Source organism: Bos mutus, chromosome 13 (assembly GCF_027580195.1).
Source record: "Bos mutus isolate GX-2022 chromosome 13, NWIPB_WYAK_1.1, whole genome shotgun sequence".
Taxonomy (NCBI): domain Eukaryota; kingdom Metazoa; phylum Chordata; class Mammalia; order Artiodactyla; family Bovidae; genus Bos; species Bos mutus.
The window spans coordinates 21,497,374-21,516,486 of record NC_091629.1 but is presented as its reverse complement, the minus strand read 5'-3'; the positions used below and the strand labels follow the sequence as shown (position 1 = coordinate 21,516,486).

Genomic DNA, 19,113 nt, shown 5'->3' with positions numbered 1-19,113 from the left:
CACTGATGAATGCCACCTAAGACTGAAGAGCAACTCAATCTAGAATGTCAACTCTGTGAGAGCAGGGAACTTGTCTGACCAATTTGACACTGTATCCCCAGTGCCTGGAGCAGTCCTTGGTCTTCCTAAAAAAAAAGGGTGGGTGGGAGTAAATTAGTAAATGAGTAACAGTTTTGATTTTTGATGTATGATATGAATAGAGTCATTCAAAAAACTAAGATCACAGTATCTGGTCCCATCACTTCATGGCAAATACGCTATGCTATGCTAGGTCACTTCAGTCGTGTCCAACTCTGTGTGACCCCATAGACGGCAGCCCACCAGGCTCCCCCGTCCCTGGGATTCTCCAGGCAAGAACACTGGAGTGGGTTGCCATTTCCTTCTCCAATGCATGAAAGTGAAAAGAGAAAGTGGAGTCGCTCAGTCGTATCTGACTCTTAGCGACCCCATGGACTGCAGCCTACCAGGCTCCTCTGCCCATGGGATTTTCCAGGCAAGAGTACTGGAGTGGGGTGCCATTGCCTTCTCCAACATGGCAAATAGATGGGGAAAAAGTGGAAGCAGTGACAGACTATTTTCTTGGGCTCCAAAGTCACTGCAAAAGCTGACTGCAGCCATAAAATTAAAAGATCCTTGCTCCTTGGAAGGAAAGCTATGACAAACCTAGACAGTGTATTAAAAAGCAAAGATCACTTTGTCAACAAAGGTCTGAATAGTCAAGGCTGCGGTTTTTCCAGTAGTCATGTATGGGTGTGAGAGTTGGACCATAAAGAAGGATGAGCACCGAACAATTGATGCTTTTGAACTGTGATGCTGGAGAAGACTTTTGAGAATCCCTTGAACTGCAAAGAGATCAAACCAGTCAATCCTAAAGGAAATCAAAGCTGAATAGTCACTGAAAGGGCTCATTCTGAAGCTGAAGCTCCAATCCTTTGGCCACCTGATGTGAAGAGCCGACTCACTGGAAAAGACTCTGATGCTAGGAAAGATTGAAGGCAAAAGTAGAAGAAGACAGCAGAGGATAAGATGATTAGATGACATCATTGACTCAATGGACATGAGTTTGAGCAAACTCCAGGAGAGAGTGAAGGACAGGGAAGCCTGGCATGCTGCAGTTCATGGGGTCACAAAGAGTCAGGCACAACTTAGCAACTGAACAACAGCAACATGAATAGAGTCAGCAATTCTAAATGATTGACAGCTTGATTCAGTGAATGAATCAGTGAATGAATTTAGTGTCAACTGTGTTCCTACTTTACCAGCCTTCTTCCTAGCATTTGGAGAGGAGACAGAAAGTACCTCATGCATCTGGGGTGTTGGTTCCCTCTGTATCCCAGCCCTGTCTCAACTTCTGTTAAGTGACATCTTCCCCACTGAAAAGGGGGAGACAGGGTGGAGATGGAGATGTGGACAGGAGGAGGGGCTTGTGGCCGTACCAGTCAGCAGGTGGCATCCTTCCCCCTAGATGTGGAAGTCGTTTGTGGTGACAGCAACCCCTGAATTTCACTGTATTTACAGTTTATTCCTACACTGAACACCAAAGATGTGACATGCATGTATCAGAATGGGAGTCACAGTCTTCTAAGACTGTGCCACTCAAAGGTAGTCTGTGGACTTGCACTGCCAGTGAAATAGATACCTTCCAAGGTTTGTGTTCTGTGGGAGAAATATCTTCTACATCGGGTAACCCCAGACCTCTCATTGGCCTCCACTGACTCATGTGACCATCACCCTTGAGCCAATCACTAGACAGAGGGATGAAGGATGCAAATGGCCAATCTCCAGGCCTGTCAGTCAACCCCACTCAAGCCACATGCACAGAAAGTGGGGGAAAAGCAGTTCCCCTGAAGAAAAGAAAGATGCTATTGCCGCAAGAACCACCAGGACCAAGTGCCAGGCACGCGCTGCTCCCACCATGTTCTTTAAGTGATAACTTTCTCCTCCATGCTGTTACACTGGACATTTCTGCTTTCTAAGCTCCAAGTGGGACTACCAGAATCCCTGTGCAATATATACATGTATCAAATCATCTCATCATATGCCTTAAACTTATGTAATATGTCAGTTATATCTCAATAAGCTGGAAAAAATAAAACAAATGGGATGGGGGAGCAGGAACACCAAGGACATGACAGCCAGGCAGAACTTAATAGTGTGATAACCATAATTAACAAACACCTGTATCATTTGACCAGGAGCTATTGGACTACTTCTCTCTTCTGGGATGGCCTGGGGACAGTAGCATCCAACATCTATGTACTTTTAAATTTTTATTTATTTTTGGCTGTGCTGGGCCTTTGCTGCTGCATGTGGGCTTTCTCTAGTTGGGGCGGTCGGGGACTACTCCTGAGCTTCTCATTGTGATGCTCAGGCTCTAGGCTCGTGGGCTCAGTAATTGTGGCACACGGGCTGTGATCCACAGCCAATATCCACGTACTTCTGATCATGTCTACATACAGTGCTAACCCTGGCAGAACAGTAAACCAGGGGCCTCAAAATCCTTTCCTAGAAAGGCCAGGCAGCAAATGTAAATAAGCGTCCTGTGCAGAGAGGTGACAATGACAGTGACCAGCACAGTGTTTGGAACATATAACAGGCGGTTAGTATTGATTGAATAAGTAATATTTATTCATACAGCACATTCATCCATCTTACAACAAATATTTATTAAGTAGTCATCAAGAACCAGGCCCTGCAGGAGATCTGGGGACTGTAGTGGTGGACAAAATAAAATCCCTCAGGTAGGTTGTAATCTGGTTGGGAAGACAGATGGAAATTAAATAGCCTAAAAATTGTTAGAGTGACTGGCATATGAAAGAGAGGGGCATGGGTCCCTGGAATGCGCCGGGGGAAGGGTCTGTACTCAGGGAGGGGTTAGTACCCCAGATCCCTGGGGAAATCCTGCTCAAGTTGAGACCCCCCAAAGGGCAAGCGGAGGGGAGTCGTGTTCCAGGCAGACGGAACAGCATGTGCAAAGGCCCCGTGACAGAGAGCGTGGGGTGAGAGGAAGGCCAGCACCCTGGAATGAGACAGCGAGCGAAGGGAAGCTGGATCAAGGCTGCTCTCAGAAGTTTTTGCTTTGTTCTAAGAACAATCAGAGGTTTTAAGCAAGGATGACGTGAAGGCGGCAGGTTCGGATTTATGCTGTCAGAAGTCCCTCCGGTTGGCGCACAGAGAACAAGCAGGAGGGAGGCCAGAGTGGCCCCAGGGAGGCGGTTCGGAGGCCAGTGGTAGTTGTCCAGGGCAGAGAGGGTGGCGGCTTGGCCCTAGGCGATGGTAGTGGGGGCCGGTGGGGAGAAGTTCACAGGTTCTGTGGATGTTAGCAGATACACTTGACAACCCCGAGTGATGGATTGGATGTGAGAGCTGAAGGGTGAGGGAGGCGGGGGGAAGATCCTGGGCTTTTAGTATAAGCAGTGCCGTCCCCACCCTGCCTAGGCCCGGGGAGACGGAGGTGGAGGGGCAGAGACATTTCTCAATAAGCAGATGTATTTTGAATGAAATCAAATGGGGTGGAGGCAGCCAGTAAGTCCAGGTTTGAGCCACAGCTGTTGCCCCTCCAGAAGCTGGTGATCGCTGTCGGCAGATTTGGATTTCTAAGCCCCTGAAGGCTTCCAGGAGTTGGCCCTCTCTAAGGGCCCTTTGGCTGACTGGCCATCTGTCCTCTGCATCCAGCAGGCAGGGCCCCTGTTCTCAGCCAAGGTAGCAGTGCGCTCGGCAGGGGGTGCAGAAAGGTGAGCTGCCCGCCCGCCTGGGACCCTCCATCTGCTTTTGATGCTTCCCAGCCTTTGAAGTCACCCCCGCCCCCACCCTCCAGCTGTCATCTCTTGGGCTCCTCCACACTCCCCCAGAGCTTCTCTGTCCCCAGGGACACTGGTGGTGACAAGGATAACAAATGATGGCAAGCCGCTGGCAGCCGCAGGAGGAGGAGAGGGCAGAGGGCGGGGACTTAGGCCTCTTTCTCCTTTCTTGTTCCTCCTGTCCCGGTTCTGAAGCTGCTGGTGTATCGGGGTTTTGCAACAGTGCAACGCAGGACAAAATTTTATTTGGTAAATGAATCCCGCGCCTTCACTTCCTTTCCCTGCCTTCATGAAAAGGAAGCTGAGTCTTTCTCCTCCCCTTGGACTCTGTTATGACAAGCCTGACTTCTCTCTAAGCTTCCCTGCAAAGAGAATAAACCAGTCTCCTCTTTCAGGTAATTGTAAGGGGTGGGGGAGAAAGTGAAGGAAGTGTCCCCCAAAACTGTGAGAGAACTAACTCTGCCTGTCAGACCATGATAGGAACCAGTGGTTTCCAGACAGTCCTCAAGGCGGTTCCCAGCGTCAACCACTTCGTGTTTCAAGCTTTTGTCTGTGTGAATGCAAATAATGTCAGTAATTACTCTTAATTGAATATCCACTCGCTCATGCCTTCTCGGACACAATGCAGAACAACCTCCCTGAGAGGGTATTATTATTTTCTCCATTCTGTTGGATGAGGCTCAGAGAAGTTAAATAACCCGCCCAAGGTAACAAGGCTCATAAGACCCAAAGCTAGGATTTGAACCGTAGCAGGTGACAGAGCCGGCTCATTGGGTGTTGGAGCTGGATGGACCCTGGGTTTACATTCTGACCCAGTTTCAGTCGCAAGCTGTGGTTAAGAGCATGCTTCCCAGATGGCTCAGTGGGAAATACAAGAGACGTGGGTTCGATCCCTGGGTCGGGAAGATCCCCTGGAGAAGGAGATGGCAATATTCTTGCCTGGGAAATCCCATGGACAGAGGAGCCTTGATGGGCTACAGTCCATGGAGTCACAAAAGAGTCGGACGTGAATTAGTAACTAAACAACAACTACGTGATTAAGAGTACAGACCCTGGAGCCAGACCACCTGGCTGCGAGTCCTGGCTCCCCCACTAACTAGCAGGTCACTCTCTTAGTCTCCTCATCTCTACCCACATCACTGCATTAAGATGAGCTGATACATACAAAGAGCTCCTAGCCCCAGAGTCAATGCTGTCTAAGTGTTAGCTGTTTTTATTTCGGTTGTCTATAAAATGAGCACTCTAATGGGGCCAGGTTAGGACCGTCAGAGCCCTCAAAACACCAGAGAGATTAGTGCCACTTCCTCTGATGCCTCAGGTAATTCAATAATAAAACAATATGACCCATAAAACATGAACACAACATTCACCCTGTGCTGAAATTCACAAAGCTTTTTTTTTTTTTTAAAGATCCTCAGGGCAGAATAGGAAATGTTCACCAAACAGGAATGATTCTCATTTCCTTGGTCCTTGTGCTTTGCTTAGCCCTAAATCTGTGTTTAGTCATCCTGTTGGGAAATATTGCGTGAGCCAAAAAATTCGTTCCCTGAATGAACTGTTTTGGTCAACCCAATAGATGTGGATAATCCTATTTCCCCAGGCGGTTGAGAGAATTAAAGGAGATAATTAAGGTAAAAATTATCGAGAGGAAAGTGCCTGGCACATAATAGGTGCTTGGGACATAGGAGCTGTGGTTAGAAATTTTGGAAGGATTTTTCTCACTTTATGTTGCCTTGAACTATTCATGTTGCTATAGTTTGTGGTTAATGGTTTGCTTCTATGAGATAGCAGTGCCCATAAGCTCTAGGTGGCAGCAGGAAAGAACAATAATCGGGTTCTTAATTTAGGGTCCTGTTTAGTGTGTGAGGACTAACATTTTTTTAATAGATTGTATTTATTTTAAGGACTACTTTTTTTTTTTTTTTTTTGGCCATGCTGGGCAACCTGTGGGATCTTAGTTCCCTAACCAGGAATTGAACCCAGATCCTCAGCACTGAGAGCACAGAATCCTAACCCCTGGTGTGCCAGGGGAGTCCTGGGACTAACATTTCTATTGCTTTGACTTCGTTCGTGATATTTATTTATTTGCCTCTGAAGGATGGTGTGTTTGTACTGCTCTAGGCATGTTTGAATTTTAGATCTTGCATTACCTAACAAAGACCCTAGTGCAGTACATTGAATGTGCTGCTGCGTCGCTTCAGTCGTGTCCGACTCTGTGCGACCCCATAGACGGCAGCCCACCAGGCTCCCCCGTCCCTGGGATTCTCTAGGCAAGAACACTGGAGTGGGTTGCCATTTCCTTCTCCAATGCATGAAAGTGAAAAGTGAAAGTGAAGTCGCTCAGTCATGTCCGACCCTCAGCGACCCCATGGACTGCAGCCTACCAGGCTCCTCCGTCCATGGGATTTTCTAGGCAAAAGTACTGGAGTGAGGTGCCATTGCCTTCTCCGAGATTAAATGTAGTTATTGATAAATTGAAGTTTAAATCTATCATTTTTTTCTATGCATTCCATCTCTTCTTTGTTTCTTTTCTTTCTTGCTTTCTTTGGATTAATCAAGTATTTTTATTATTCCACTTTCTCCTGGACTAGCTTGTTGGCATACATTTATTATTTTTATTCTCTAAGCAGTTACCCTAAAGATTATAGAATGCACCCATGATAAATCTTTACCAGTTTACTATAAATTAGTACTTGTCAGAGAAGGCAATGGCACCCCACTCCAGTACTCTTGCCTGGAAAATCCCATGGGCAGAGGAGCCTGGTGGGCTGCAGTCCATGGGGTCGCTAAGAGTCGGACACAACTGAGCGACTTCACTTTCACTTTTCACTTTCATGCATTGAAGAAGGAAATGGTAATCCACTCCAGTGTTCTTGCCTGGAGAATCCCAGGGACGGTGAAGCCTGGTGGGCTGTCGTCTATGGGGTCGCACAGAGTCGGACACGACTGAAGTGACTTAGCAGCAGTACTTGTACTACTTCAAGGAGGATGCACAGTCCTTAGAATGTGTTTAGTTTATTTGTTCCTCTCTGCTCTTGAATTTACCCTTTTATGTTGCTCTTTCAGTTCAGTTCAGTTCAGTTGCTCAGTCGTGTCTGACTCTTTTCGACTCCATGAATGGCAGCACACGAGGCCTCCCTGTCCATCACAAACTCCCGGAGTTCACTCAGACTCACGTCCATCGAGTCAGTGATGCCATCCAGCCATCTCATCCTCTGTCGTCCCCTTCTCCTCCTGCCCCCAATCCCTCCCAGCATCAGAGTCTTTTCCAATGAATTTACTCTTCACATGAGGTGGCCAAAGTACTGGAGTTTCAGCTTCAGCATCATTCCCTCCAAAGAAATCCCAGGGCTGATCTCCTTCAGAATGGACTGGTTGGATCTCCTTGCAGTCCAAGGGACTCTCAAGAGTCTTCTCCAACACCACAGTTCAAAAGCATCAATTCTTCAGCCCTCAGCCTTCTTCACAGTCCAACTCTCACATCCATACATGACCACAGGAAAAACCATAGCCTTGACTAGATGAACCTTTGTTGGCAAAGTAATGTCTCTGCTTTTGAATATGCCATCTAGGTTGGTCCTAACTTTCCTTCCAAGGAGTACGCGTCTTTTAATTTCATGGCTGCAGTCACCATCTGTAGTGATTTTGGAGCCCCCAAAAAATAAAGTCTGACACTGTTTCCACTGTTTCCCCATGTATTTCCCATGAAGTGATGGGACCGGATGCCATGATCTTCATTTTCTGATTTTCATCCTCCTTGAATTTTTATGCTTCCAGAGTATTATTTTGTACTGCAAGTCTATTTGCTATAGTAATCTAAATTTTGTAGCAAAATTAAGTGGCAAGTGATCTTAATTTGTTTCATTTTGTCTTCATATTTGAAGCATTTTTGTTGGCATAGTATTCACATTGGCAGATAAAATTCCATTGTTTTCTGGTTTCCATCATTTCTGTTGAGAAGTCTTATTAGACCTTCTTTAAAAATAATTTGCCTTATTCCCCCTCTGACTGCTTTTGAGATTAGTATATTCTTACATGTGTGTAGTTTGACTGTGATATGCCCTGGAGTATTTTTCTCTGTGTTTATCCTGCTTCTGATTCACAGAGCTTCTTCATTGCTTTGGCTTGATGTCATTCATCAATCTTGAAGGGTTTTCAGTGAGTTTATCACTAAATATTGTTTCTAAGTTGTTCTCTCTCTCCTCTCCTCTGTGGTCCTATTACATGTATGTTAGACTTTACTTGATGTCCGATGTTTACTTTATGCTTTTTTAAAAACTTGTTTTCCAACCTTCTTTCTGAAATTTGTCTAGTGACTTACATCTCAGTTCATTCTTTTCTTCTGTTATATCCAATCTGTGCTTCAAAGGCTCTGCTGAGTTCTGAATTTCAGTTATAGTACTTTTCGGGTTTAGAATTTCCATTTGATTTTTTTTTTTTTAAGGAATTCTGGTTCTCTAGTAGCATTTTCCATTGTAAATCTCTTTTCTTGATCACATTATCAAGGTTGTTGAGAAGTCCTTGCTTAGTTACTCTGATATCCGAATCTTATATATGAGTTTGGTTTTTTTGTCTTGGTTTTTGACTGTTTGGTTTTGTCTCTTGCATGCCTGTGTTTTTGTGACATGCTAAGCATTGTGCAGGAAAAATTTTTGGAAACTTTGGAAGATGACATCTTCCCCAAAAGAAAAGTTGCTCTTTGGCAAGTGGTGACAGTTGAGGCAAATCACTTTGATCTAATAAGAGATTTAAATGATTCAAAACAGGATCTATTTGGTTGGTCCTTACTCCAAGGGAGTGACATTTCAGAGGTCTCATGAAAAGGCCGATTTGTTTACCAAGGAGTCTCATCTTGATGGACCGTGAACTCCAATTTTGTCTCCCTGGTACTGGGAGATTGCCAAATCTCTGCTTCATTCCTTGCCTTCTTAGCCACCACCTTTCTGCTTTGCTTCTCTGACTCTTACCCCACCCAGGTTAGGTTTCAGCAAACGTCTCAAAGGTAATGACTGTCAACGACGTCAGGCTGACTTCTCTGTGGTTCTCACATCTCTAAGATCTTAGCTCCTTGGGTCCTAGCTGCCTTAGTAACCTGAACTCCAGTTTTTGTCTCCCCAGCTCATTGAGACTGGAAAACTCTAAGCTGCTTCTTTTTTCTTCTGTGCTTATAAATTGGCAAATGTCATAACGGGAACAGTAGTCGAGGCCAGACTTAGCTCAGTCCACGTCTCACCTCTGGGACCCTGGGCCTTTGAGTCCTGCTTTAGTTGCCCTGCAATGTCTTCTTCTTGTTGTTCAGTCGCTCAGTCATGTCTGACTCTTTGCAGCCCCATGGACTGCAGCACGCCAGGCTTCCCTGCCCTTCACCAGCTCCCGGAGTTTGCCCAGGCTCTTGTCCATCGAGTCGGTGATGCCATCCAACCATCTCATCCTCTGTCACCCCTTCTCCTCCTACCTTCAATCTTTCCCAGCATCAGGGTCTTTTCAAATGAGTCAGCTCTTCGCATCAGGTGGCCAGAGTATTGGAGTTTCAGCTTCAGCATCAGTCCTTCCAAAGAACACCCAGGACTGATCTCCTTTAGGATGGACTGGCTGGATCTCCTTGCAGTCCAAGGGACTCTCAAGAGTCTTCTCCAACACTACAGTTCAAAAGCATCAATTTCTCTGTGCTCAGCTTTCTTTACAGTCCAACTCTCACATCCATACATGACTACTGGAAAAACCATAGCCTTGACTAGACAGACCTTTGTTGACAAAGTAATGTCTCTGCTTTTTAATATGCTATCTAGGTCGGTCATAACTTTCCTTCCAAGGAGTAAGCGTCTTTTAATTTCATGGCTGCAGTCACCATCTGCAGTGATTTTGGAGCCCAGAAAATAAAGTCAGCCACTGTTTCCACTGTTTCCCCTTCTCTTTGCATGAAGTGATGGGACTGGATGCCATGATCTTAGTTTTCTGAATGTTGCGCTTTAAGCCAACTTTTTCACTCTCCTCTTTCACTTTCATCAAGAGGCTTTTTAGTTCCTCTTCACTTTCTGCCATAAGGGTAGTGTCATCTGCATATCTGACAGTAATAGTAAAAAAAAAAAAAAAACCATAAGCTATGGGACTGAGGCCAAAAGTGTCACATTGCTGTCTCTTTCCTCATCAGGCTTGTCTGATGGCACATAATCCATGGAGCTCAAACACAAAAGCCTGTAAGACCACGGGGAAATACAAGGAGATGGAAAAAGAAAGGTCAAATATAAGACACTAGGGAGTGGTGGGGACTGTGGCAAACGAGCTCATATGCCTTGGCCAAAGTGGGCAGCCAACTGATAGTTGCAATACAGAAACGGTCAGTATTCCTCTAATTCTTCAAGAGAAGCTGAAACTCTAGATTCTTATGTGAAATCACCTCATTTTTAAATATTGGCAACTACTTCAAATATTTTTAAACCCTAAGAAGATGTAAAACAGTTCCTTACGTTTTTCACTGGATTTGGTCATTTAGCTAACAATTTGCTGCTTTCCATACCCACACTCAGAGTATTTGTATGTCTAGAGACCAATGCAATTTTTTACAACATTGTCTATTTTTTAACCTTCAATTATTTGCATATATCAAAAAGAATGAAGGGAATGAGTTTGGATAAAATGCAAATTTCTGACACCTACAGTCAGACAATAAGTTCAGTGTCTGCTATTTGCCACTCTCCACGCAATATGTTTTGATATATTAAAGAGATACAGAGGCCTCTTTCTGGAATGCCTTGTGGCATTTGAGGAACAAGAAAACCGGATCTCAGGACCCATGTATACATGGGAACACTTAGGACCCAAATGTTTATCAGCTAACAGAGAGACATAAACACTAGGAGCTAGTTTGTGTGGAATTTTCTCTTTTTATATGTGGTAGCACATATAAAGTACTTCCTATATGCAAGTCCTGGGATAAGTGATTTCTTTCTTTGTTATAAATTATTAAGTATTTTGGGCATGCAGAGATGTAGAGTAACCCTATGAGAGCTTCCCTGGTGGCTCAGTCAGTAAAGAATCCACCTGCAATTTGTGGGGAAGATCCCCTGGGAAATCCCATGGATGGAGGAGCCTGACAGGCCATAGTCCATGGGGTCACAAGAGTCGGACATAACATAGCGACTAAGCCACCACTTGTTGCTCAGTCGCTAAGTCATGTCCGACTCTTTGCGACCCTGTGCACTGCAGCATGCCAGGCTTCCCTGTCCTGCACCGTCTCCCGGAGCTTGCTCAAACTCATGTCCATTGAGTCGGTGATGCCATTCACACCTCATCCTCTGTCACCCCCTTCTCCTGCCCTCCACCACTTGCTTGTTAGAGGAAGCAACAAGCTTCCTTGTTTTTAGGGGGGTGGCAAACTTTTACTGCCAGATATGAAATATTTTCAGCTTTGTGGGTCTCTATGGCAACTACTCTATACAGAAATTGCAGCATAAAAGTAGCTGTGAAGGATACAGTAACCTGCCAAGCAGGGCTATGCTCCAAGAAAACTTTACTAATGGACACTGAAATTTGAATTTCACATAATTCTCACAGGTCATGAAATGCTATCCTTCTTAGGATTATTTTCAACCATTTAAAAATATGAAAGACATTCTTAGTTCATGGGTCACATAAAAACAGATAAGCTGGGTTTGGATGGGTCAGAGTTTGTGTCAACCTCTGAACTACATTGTTGCAAACACAGTTGAAGCCCCAGGGTACCTCTTTCTAAATTTCATCCCCTGATGACCCCTAGCTAACCATTCTCCTGAAACAGGTGTCTATCCTTCCTATACATACTATCATCTTTTTTATTGATTGTACCTCTCCCTGAACAGTGTGTCATATTGATTTGTATACTTTTGAACTTCATAAGAATGGTATCGTATGTTGGGTACCCTCTGTCTCATTGCCCATGGCTTTGTCTGGCAAACTGTTCATCGTGCTGAGTGGGGCTCCTGGGCAATCTTCTTCATTGCTGTATTGTATTCCACTGTGAGACCTTTCTACCTGTATTCTTCATTCCTGTGGTAGAGAATGGGCATTTAGGTTGCTGCCTGGTAGGTCCTTTATTTGTGTCTCATCTCTTTGCATCTTCACCATGACCTTGTAATGGAGATACTGATAACCCCCATTGTTCAAATGAGAACACCTTTGACTTAGAGCCATTTGGTTAACTCGTTCAAGGTACTGAGTAGTGAAGTGGAATTTGAATCCACAGGCTTTTCAGGATGGAATGTGAGTTCATAACCATGTTGCCATCGATTGGTACACTGTGTTCTATTAACACAGTAACGATGGATCCTGCCAAGGATGACCTTGGATACTAATGTGCAGTGACTACCATAGCCTTTCTCTGAGGACGACTTGAATCAGTGTCACGTGTTATTGGTTGTAGTTCAGTCCTTTGAAAATTGCTGTGTTTGACGTTGTATACATTAATAAAAAACCTTACTCCCCGTATACATGATATCATATGGTATTCGTCTTTCTCTTTCTGCCTTAGCTCACTTAGTATGATAATCTCTAGATCCATCCATGTTGTTGCAAATGACACATTTTTTATGGTTGAGCAGTATTCCATTGTGTGTGTGTGTGAACCACATCTTCTTCATCTGTTCATCTGTCGATGGACAGTTAGGTTGTCTCCGTGTCTTGGCCGCTTTAAACAGTGCTGCCGTGAACACAGACGATGCATGTATCTTTGAGAAGCAGACTCAGAGACAGGACAGACTTGTGGTTGTGGAAGGAGAAGAATTGGGGGAGGGCTGGTTTGGGCGTTTAGGATTAGCAGATGTAAACTATTATGCATAGAATGGATAAACAATAAGTTCCTACTGTATACACAGGGAAACTATCTTCAATATCCTGTGATAACCATTATGGAAAATAATATGCCAGAGGATGTATATACGCCATACATATATATGTATATATATATATATATAACTGAATCACTTTGCTGTACAGCAGAAATTGACACAAATTGTAAATCAACACAGAGAGCCCAGGCTGGTGCTCTGTGATGACCTAGAGGGGTGGGATAGGCAGGGGTGGGGAGCAGAGGGAGGTGCAAGAGGGACGGGGTGTGTATATAGTTATAACTGATTCCCATTGATGCATGGCAGAGACCACCACCACATTATAAAGCAATTATCCTGCAATAGAAAAAGTCAACCATACTTCAGTAAAATAAATTTTTTAAAAAAGAAACCGAATGAGGTTTGGGTTAGGGAATGACCTAACCAAAGTGGGGCTAGAAATTTAAGAATAAGTACTGACCTAGTGCAAGAGTTGGAGAAGGCAATGGCACCCCACTCCAGCACTCTTGCCTGGAACATCCCATGGACGGAGGAGCCTGGCGGGCTGCAGCCCATGGGGTCGAGAAGAGTCGGACATGACTGAGCGACTTCACTTTCAGTTTTCACTTTCCTGCATCGGAGAAGGAAATGGCAACCCACTCCAGTGTTCTTGCCTGGAGAATCCCAGGGACTGGGGAGCCTGGTGGGCTGCCGTCTATGGGGTCGCACAGAGTCGGACACGACTGAAGCAACTTAGCAGCAGCAGCAGCGGTGCAAGAGTTATAAAATTTTTCATTAAAAAATGAGAATGACCCCGAGAGATTTGTCCCTTTTCTTTGCTGCCCTCTCCAACCCTCCCTCTGTAGCGTTTATCAAAATCCTGGGTAATTCAGGAGCTAGTGTATTCTTTCTTGATGGGGACTACAGTGCTGGGCCGAGTGCTCTGCTGCCAGAGGGACGTTTACATATCCATGACATCTTTTGAGCCTTCCTCCGTTTGCATAAATGACATGTAACACCACATTCAGTCTCTCTTAACTGCAGTCAACGCCACTTTCTCTCCATGCCTCTGGCTTGTAGGAATCCAAATTCAATCCTACCTCGCCACCTGTTTCTCTCTGCCTCTACTGGAAAGTCTCCCTGGCTCACTCCAGCTTAGTTAGATGACATTTAAAAGGCCCAAATATAATTTTTCTAATGGCAAAATACAGGAGGAAGGAGGGGAAAGTTTTAATCAAGTGGGTGTATTCTCTGGAGGGGAGCAAGTACTTCATTTCAATTCCTCATTTCCCTCTGATGAAAAGTTCAGTGAATTTTTATGATGTAGAATTTATAAGATGGCTGAGTTTAGGTAATCAGCTTTAATATTTATACTCTTAGGGAAAGAAATGGGAATCATTAGTAGGCATGCATAATTAATGAATAAATTATATTTCCCTTTGTTTTCTTGCAGGTACAAGGAAATGCTAGAACTACTGGTCTCAGCCAGCCTTACTGTAAACAGTGATCGTCCGGGTAAACTGAAGCCTAGCCGTGCTGACGCCGATGTCTGGACTCTGAGTGACAGAGAAGGTAGGCCTCCTGCTGTGTGCTTTAGCGGGCCTGGTGGTGGTTCCGTTCAGCCCACGGAACACGGTAAGAGACTGACAGCCTTAGACACGCATCCTCTCCCAAGTACCGTCATTACGACAACTTCTCTTCCCATCCAATTAGATTATTGACTCTGGACCAAAACTTTGTACTTTGCTAACAATTTTGTCTAGTCATTAAAGGTAAAAGTATGCTGGTTCATGTTCTGAACTTCCTGTCTTGGTCTCCAGTTCCAAGAAATGCTGACACCTCCACAGGCACTAGTCAGTTTCAGGTTCCAGGCCCGGCCCCGGGTGTGTCCTGCAGGCTCTGGGGCTGGACCTCTCCTACCACCGCCCCATCCAAGCAGGCATCCTGTTTACCGGGGGGTTGACGTTGGGACAACAAGTCATCTGGCTTTTGCTTTCAGGTCGGGTTGGAGTCAAGGAAGCAGAGGAGAGTTAAGCTGTTTAAAAAATTATTGGCAAATGATGCAGTCGGACGAGTTTTCACTAGAACAATTCCAGCTATTGTTTGCACTGTTTGGGATCTGTCAGCCTTCCTGGTAAAGCTCAGAGTTACTTAGCAAAAGGCATTAAGCTATTATGTTTAACCATTGAGCTTAACCCTTGGTTTGAGCAGCTTTGAGATTTGCTGCTGGTTTTCCAAGACCCCTGGCTGTCTCTCCTTCATTGTTTGTGTTTGAGGCCAGTTCGTGGGGACACAGTGCTATGTAATTGTCATGGAAAACCAAAGAGACAGGGTTCTAGTTGAATATAACATCAGAAGGAATTTGCTTTTAAGCAGCTCCAGGCTTTGGGGAGTGATTACTGCTGTCACCAAGACAGCAGTCAGTAATGTCTTACATGCTGGTCGTGAAGCTGAAACAGCCTTGCTGAAAGTACCATCAAGAGAGTCTGGGCTCCTGTGCCAAAGCTACATAGTAGACCAACACAGCCTCGTTCCTCCCAGGCCTGTGGAGCATCTGGATAAGCCACCCTGAGCTCTTTGAGAGTTTGAGATAATTTCCGAACCCTGTTCAAAGACCGTCTTCCTTTTCCTTCAGCCTGAAGGCACCAGTCAACTAAAGACTCTTCATTTCAGAGCCAGTAGCAACAGAAAAGGACATAGACTGCTGAGAGGGGAGGATCCCAGACTGACTCCCAGCCAAGTGACCTTGGGCAAATGGCTCAACCTTCCTGGGCCTCAGCTGTCTCACCTGTCAAATGGAGAGCTGGGAAACATGACCACTTCGTAGGGTGCTTACTGCAGGGATCAAATGAGGTGATGTTGTGTAAAAGGTTAGTCCTTCAGTCGTGTCTGACTCTTTGCTAGCCCATAGACTTTAGCCCGCTGGGCTCCTCAGTCCATGGGATTCTCCAGGCATGGATACTGGAGTGGGTAGCCATTCCCTTCTCCAGGGGATCTCGCCAACCCAGAGGTCAAACCTCAGTCTCATGTATTACAAGCAGATTCTTTACCGTCTGAGCCACCCGATTGGAAGTGTGATAAATAAACTTACATCCATTGAATTAAATAGCCACAACGGGGACTTCCCCGGAAGTCCAGTGGGTTAAGACTCTGCACTTCCAATGCAGAGGACTCGGGTTTGATCCCTGGTCAGGGAACTATCACGTCCCACATACCACACAACATGGCCAAAGAGAAAAGAACAGATAGTCACAATGGACTCAAACCCATACTTGCAAACTTGGCAGCTCACAGCCAAGCCTGGCCCTCAGGTACGTCTTTGTCTGATTTATACTGTGTTTTAAATAAAGGTAACTTGTAAAAATTGAGAGAGTGTGCATAAAAATCTAGATTTCTAGTTTCTCTGGAGATGCCGAATGCTCTAGAAGTGCTGGGCCTCTGTCCCCACCAGGGAACCTGGCTGCCACCACTGGGGACTGAGGGGCAGCTGTGGTGAATGTGACTGCCACCCCCTCTTGCCCTTTGTTTTTGTGAGCATCTATTCCATCTCAGGCCCTGTTCAAAACAATAGAAATCTAAATGAATCCTCCTTCTCCTCCATCACTGTCAGAGCAAACCCTTGGCACCTGCTATGTGTCAGGCATTAATGTGTATTAACACTTTAGTGTCTGTAACTCTAAGAAGTGGACACTTGTTTTACAGGTGAGACACAGGTTGCTGCTGCTAAGTCGCTTCAGTCGTGTCCGACTTTGTGCGACCCCATAGACGGCAGCCCACCAGGCCTCCGTCCCTGGGATTCTCCAGGCAAGAACACTGGAGTGGGTTTCCATGTCCTTCTCCACAGGTTAAGTGGCTTGATTGAGATGACAGTTTAGTGATTGCCAAATTTGAACCTACGTAAACAGAATGGGCGGAGAAGGCAATGGCACCCCACTCCAGTACTCTTGCCTGGAAAATCCCATGGACGGAGGAGCCTGGTAGGCTGCAGTCCATGGGGTCGCTAAGAGTCGGACACGACTGAGTGACTTCACTTTCACTTTTCACTTTCCTGCATTGGAGAAGGAAATGGCAACCCACTCCAGTGTTCTTGCCTGGAGAATCCCAGGGACAGGGGAGCCTGGTGGGCTTCCGTCTATGGGGTCGCACAGAGTCGGACACAACTGAAGTGACTCAGCAGCAGCAGCAAACAGAATGGGAAAGACTAGAGATCTCTTCAAGAAAATTAGAGATACCAAGGAACATTTCATGCAAAGATGGGCTCGATAAAGGACAGAAATGGTATCGACCTAACAGAAGCAGAAGATATCAAGAAGTGGCAAGAATACACAGAAGAACTGTACAAAAAAGATCTTCATGACCCAGATAATCATGATGCTGTGATCTCTGACCTAGAGCCAGACATCCTGCAGTGTGAGGTCAAGTGGGCCTTAGAAAGCATCACTACAAACAAAGCTAGTGGAGGTGATGGAATTCCAGTTGAGCTATTTCAAGTCCTGAAAGATGATGCTGTGAAAGTGCTGCACTCAATATGCCAGCAAATTTGGAAAACTCAGCAGTGGCCATAGGACTGGAAAAGGTCAGTTTTCATTCCAATCCCAAAGAAAGGCAATGCCAAATAATGCTCAAACTACTGCACAATCTCACTCATCTCACACGCTAGTAAAGTAATGCTCAAAATTCTCCAAGCCAGGCTTCAGCAATATGTGGACCATGAACTTCCTGATGTTCAAGCTGGTTTTAGAAAAGGCAGAGGAACCAGAGATCAAATTGCCAACATCCACTGGATCATGGAAAAAGCAAGAGAGTTCCAGAAAAACATCTATTTATGCTTTATTGACTATGCCAAAGCCTTTGACTGTGTGGATCACAATAAACTGTGGCAAATTCTGAAAGATGGGAATACCAGACCACCTGATCTGCCTCTTGATAAATCTGTTTGCAGGTCAGGAAGCAACAGTTAGAACTGGACATGGAACAATAGACTGGTTCCAAATAGGAAAAGGAGTATGTCAAGGCTGTATCTTGTTACCCTGCTTATTTAACTTATATGCAGAGTACCTCATGAGAAACGCTGGACTGGAAGAAACACAAGCTGGAATCAAGATTGCTGGGAGAAATATCAATAACCTCAGATATGCAGGTGACACCACCCTTATGGCAGAAAGTGAAGAGGAACTAAAAAGCCTCTTGATGAAAGTGAAAGTGAAGAGTGAAAAAGTTGATTTAAAGCTCAACAGTCAGAAAACGAAGATTATAGCATCCGGTCCCATCACTTCATGGGAAATAGATGGGGAAACAGTGGAAACAGTGTCAGACTTTATTTTTCTGGGCTCCAAAATCACTGCAGATGGTGACTGCAGCCATGAAATTAAAAGACGCGTACTCCTTGGAAGGAAAGTTATGACCAACCTAGATAGCACATTCAAAAGCAGAGACATTACTTTGTCAACAAAGGTCCATCTAGTCAAGGCTATGGTTTTTCCTGTGGTCATGTATGGATGTGAGAGTTGGACTGTGAAGAAGGCTGAGCGCCAAAGAATTGATGCTTTTGAATGTGGTGTTGGAGAAGACTCTTGAGAGTTCCTTGGACTGCAAGGACATCCAACCAGTCCATTCTGAAGAAGATCAGCCCTGGGATTTCTTTGGAGGGAATGATGCTGAAGCTGAAACTCCAGTACTTTGGCCACCTCATGCGAAGAGTTGACTCATTGGAAAAGACTCTGATGCTGGGAGGGATTGGGGGCAGGAGGAGAAGGGGACGACAGAGGATGAGATGGCTGGATGGCATCACTGACTCGCTGGACATGAGTCTGGGTGAACTCTGGGAGTTGGTGATGGACAGGAAGGCCTTGCGTGCTGCCATTCATGGAGTCGCAAAGAGTCGGACACGACTGAGTGACTGAACTGAACTGAACTGAATCAGACTCCAGGGCGTCCCGGATGGCAGAGTGGTAAAGAATATGCCTGCCAGTGCAGGAGACACAGGTTCAACCCCTGGGTCAGGAGGATCCCCTGGAGAAGGAAATGGCCGAGCACGGCAGTATTCTTGGTTATGAACCCGTTTTAGAGATGTGGAACTTGAGGCTTGGGGAGTTGAGTAACTGGCTTAAAGTCACACAGCTCGTGGTAGGGCCAGGAATTAAACCCAGTCCCCTGGCTCCAGTCTCTGCTTCTAAACTCAAGATCTTAAGGGTCTTCAGACCCCAGATGTTCACCCCTCACTCCCAGTGGTAGTACCCACAAACATCTCGTCTCTCTCCTTTTTTGGGACTTGGAGCTGTCTGCACCCTTTCCAATGCCGGGGGGAGCGGGTGGGGTAGGGTCAGCTGGGGCCAAGAGAAAGACTTTGGGAGTCAGCAAAGGGGCAGAGAGAGGTTGCTTCCAAATTCAGACCAGGCAGGGCTGGCAGGGTCAGTTTACACACACACACAGACACACACACACACACACACACGCACACAGACAATGTACACATGTTTCTTTCTCTTGATTATTGGTGTGGGCAGCGAGCT

The 19,113-nt window shown here is 45.5% G+C and overlaps 1 protein-coding gene across 5 annotated transcripts in view; it reads left to right on the top strand.

The window, feature by feature from the left end:
• Positions 1 to 19,113, top strand: part of EYA2 (EYA transcriptional coactivator and phosphatase 2) — a 266,855-nt gene that overhangs the window by 72,008 nt on the left and 175,734 nt on the right. For 4 of the 5 annotated variants that reach the window (XR_011466464.1, XM_070381088.1, XM_070381086.1 and 1 more), the window contains exon 2: positions 14,055 to 14,173. Coding sequence is in view for 3 of the 5 variants with exons in the window: in XM_070381088.1 (XP_070237189.1) it covers positions 14,065 to 14,173 (109 nt within the window). In the remaining 2 variants the exon portion in view is untranslated. Of the gene's footprint in view, positions 1 to 14,054; positions 14,174 to 19,113 lie in introns of those variants that run through there. The other variant, XM_070381091.1, reaches the window with a different exon arrangement.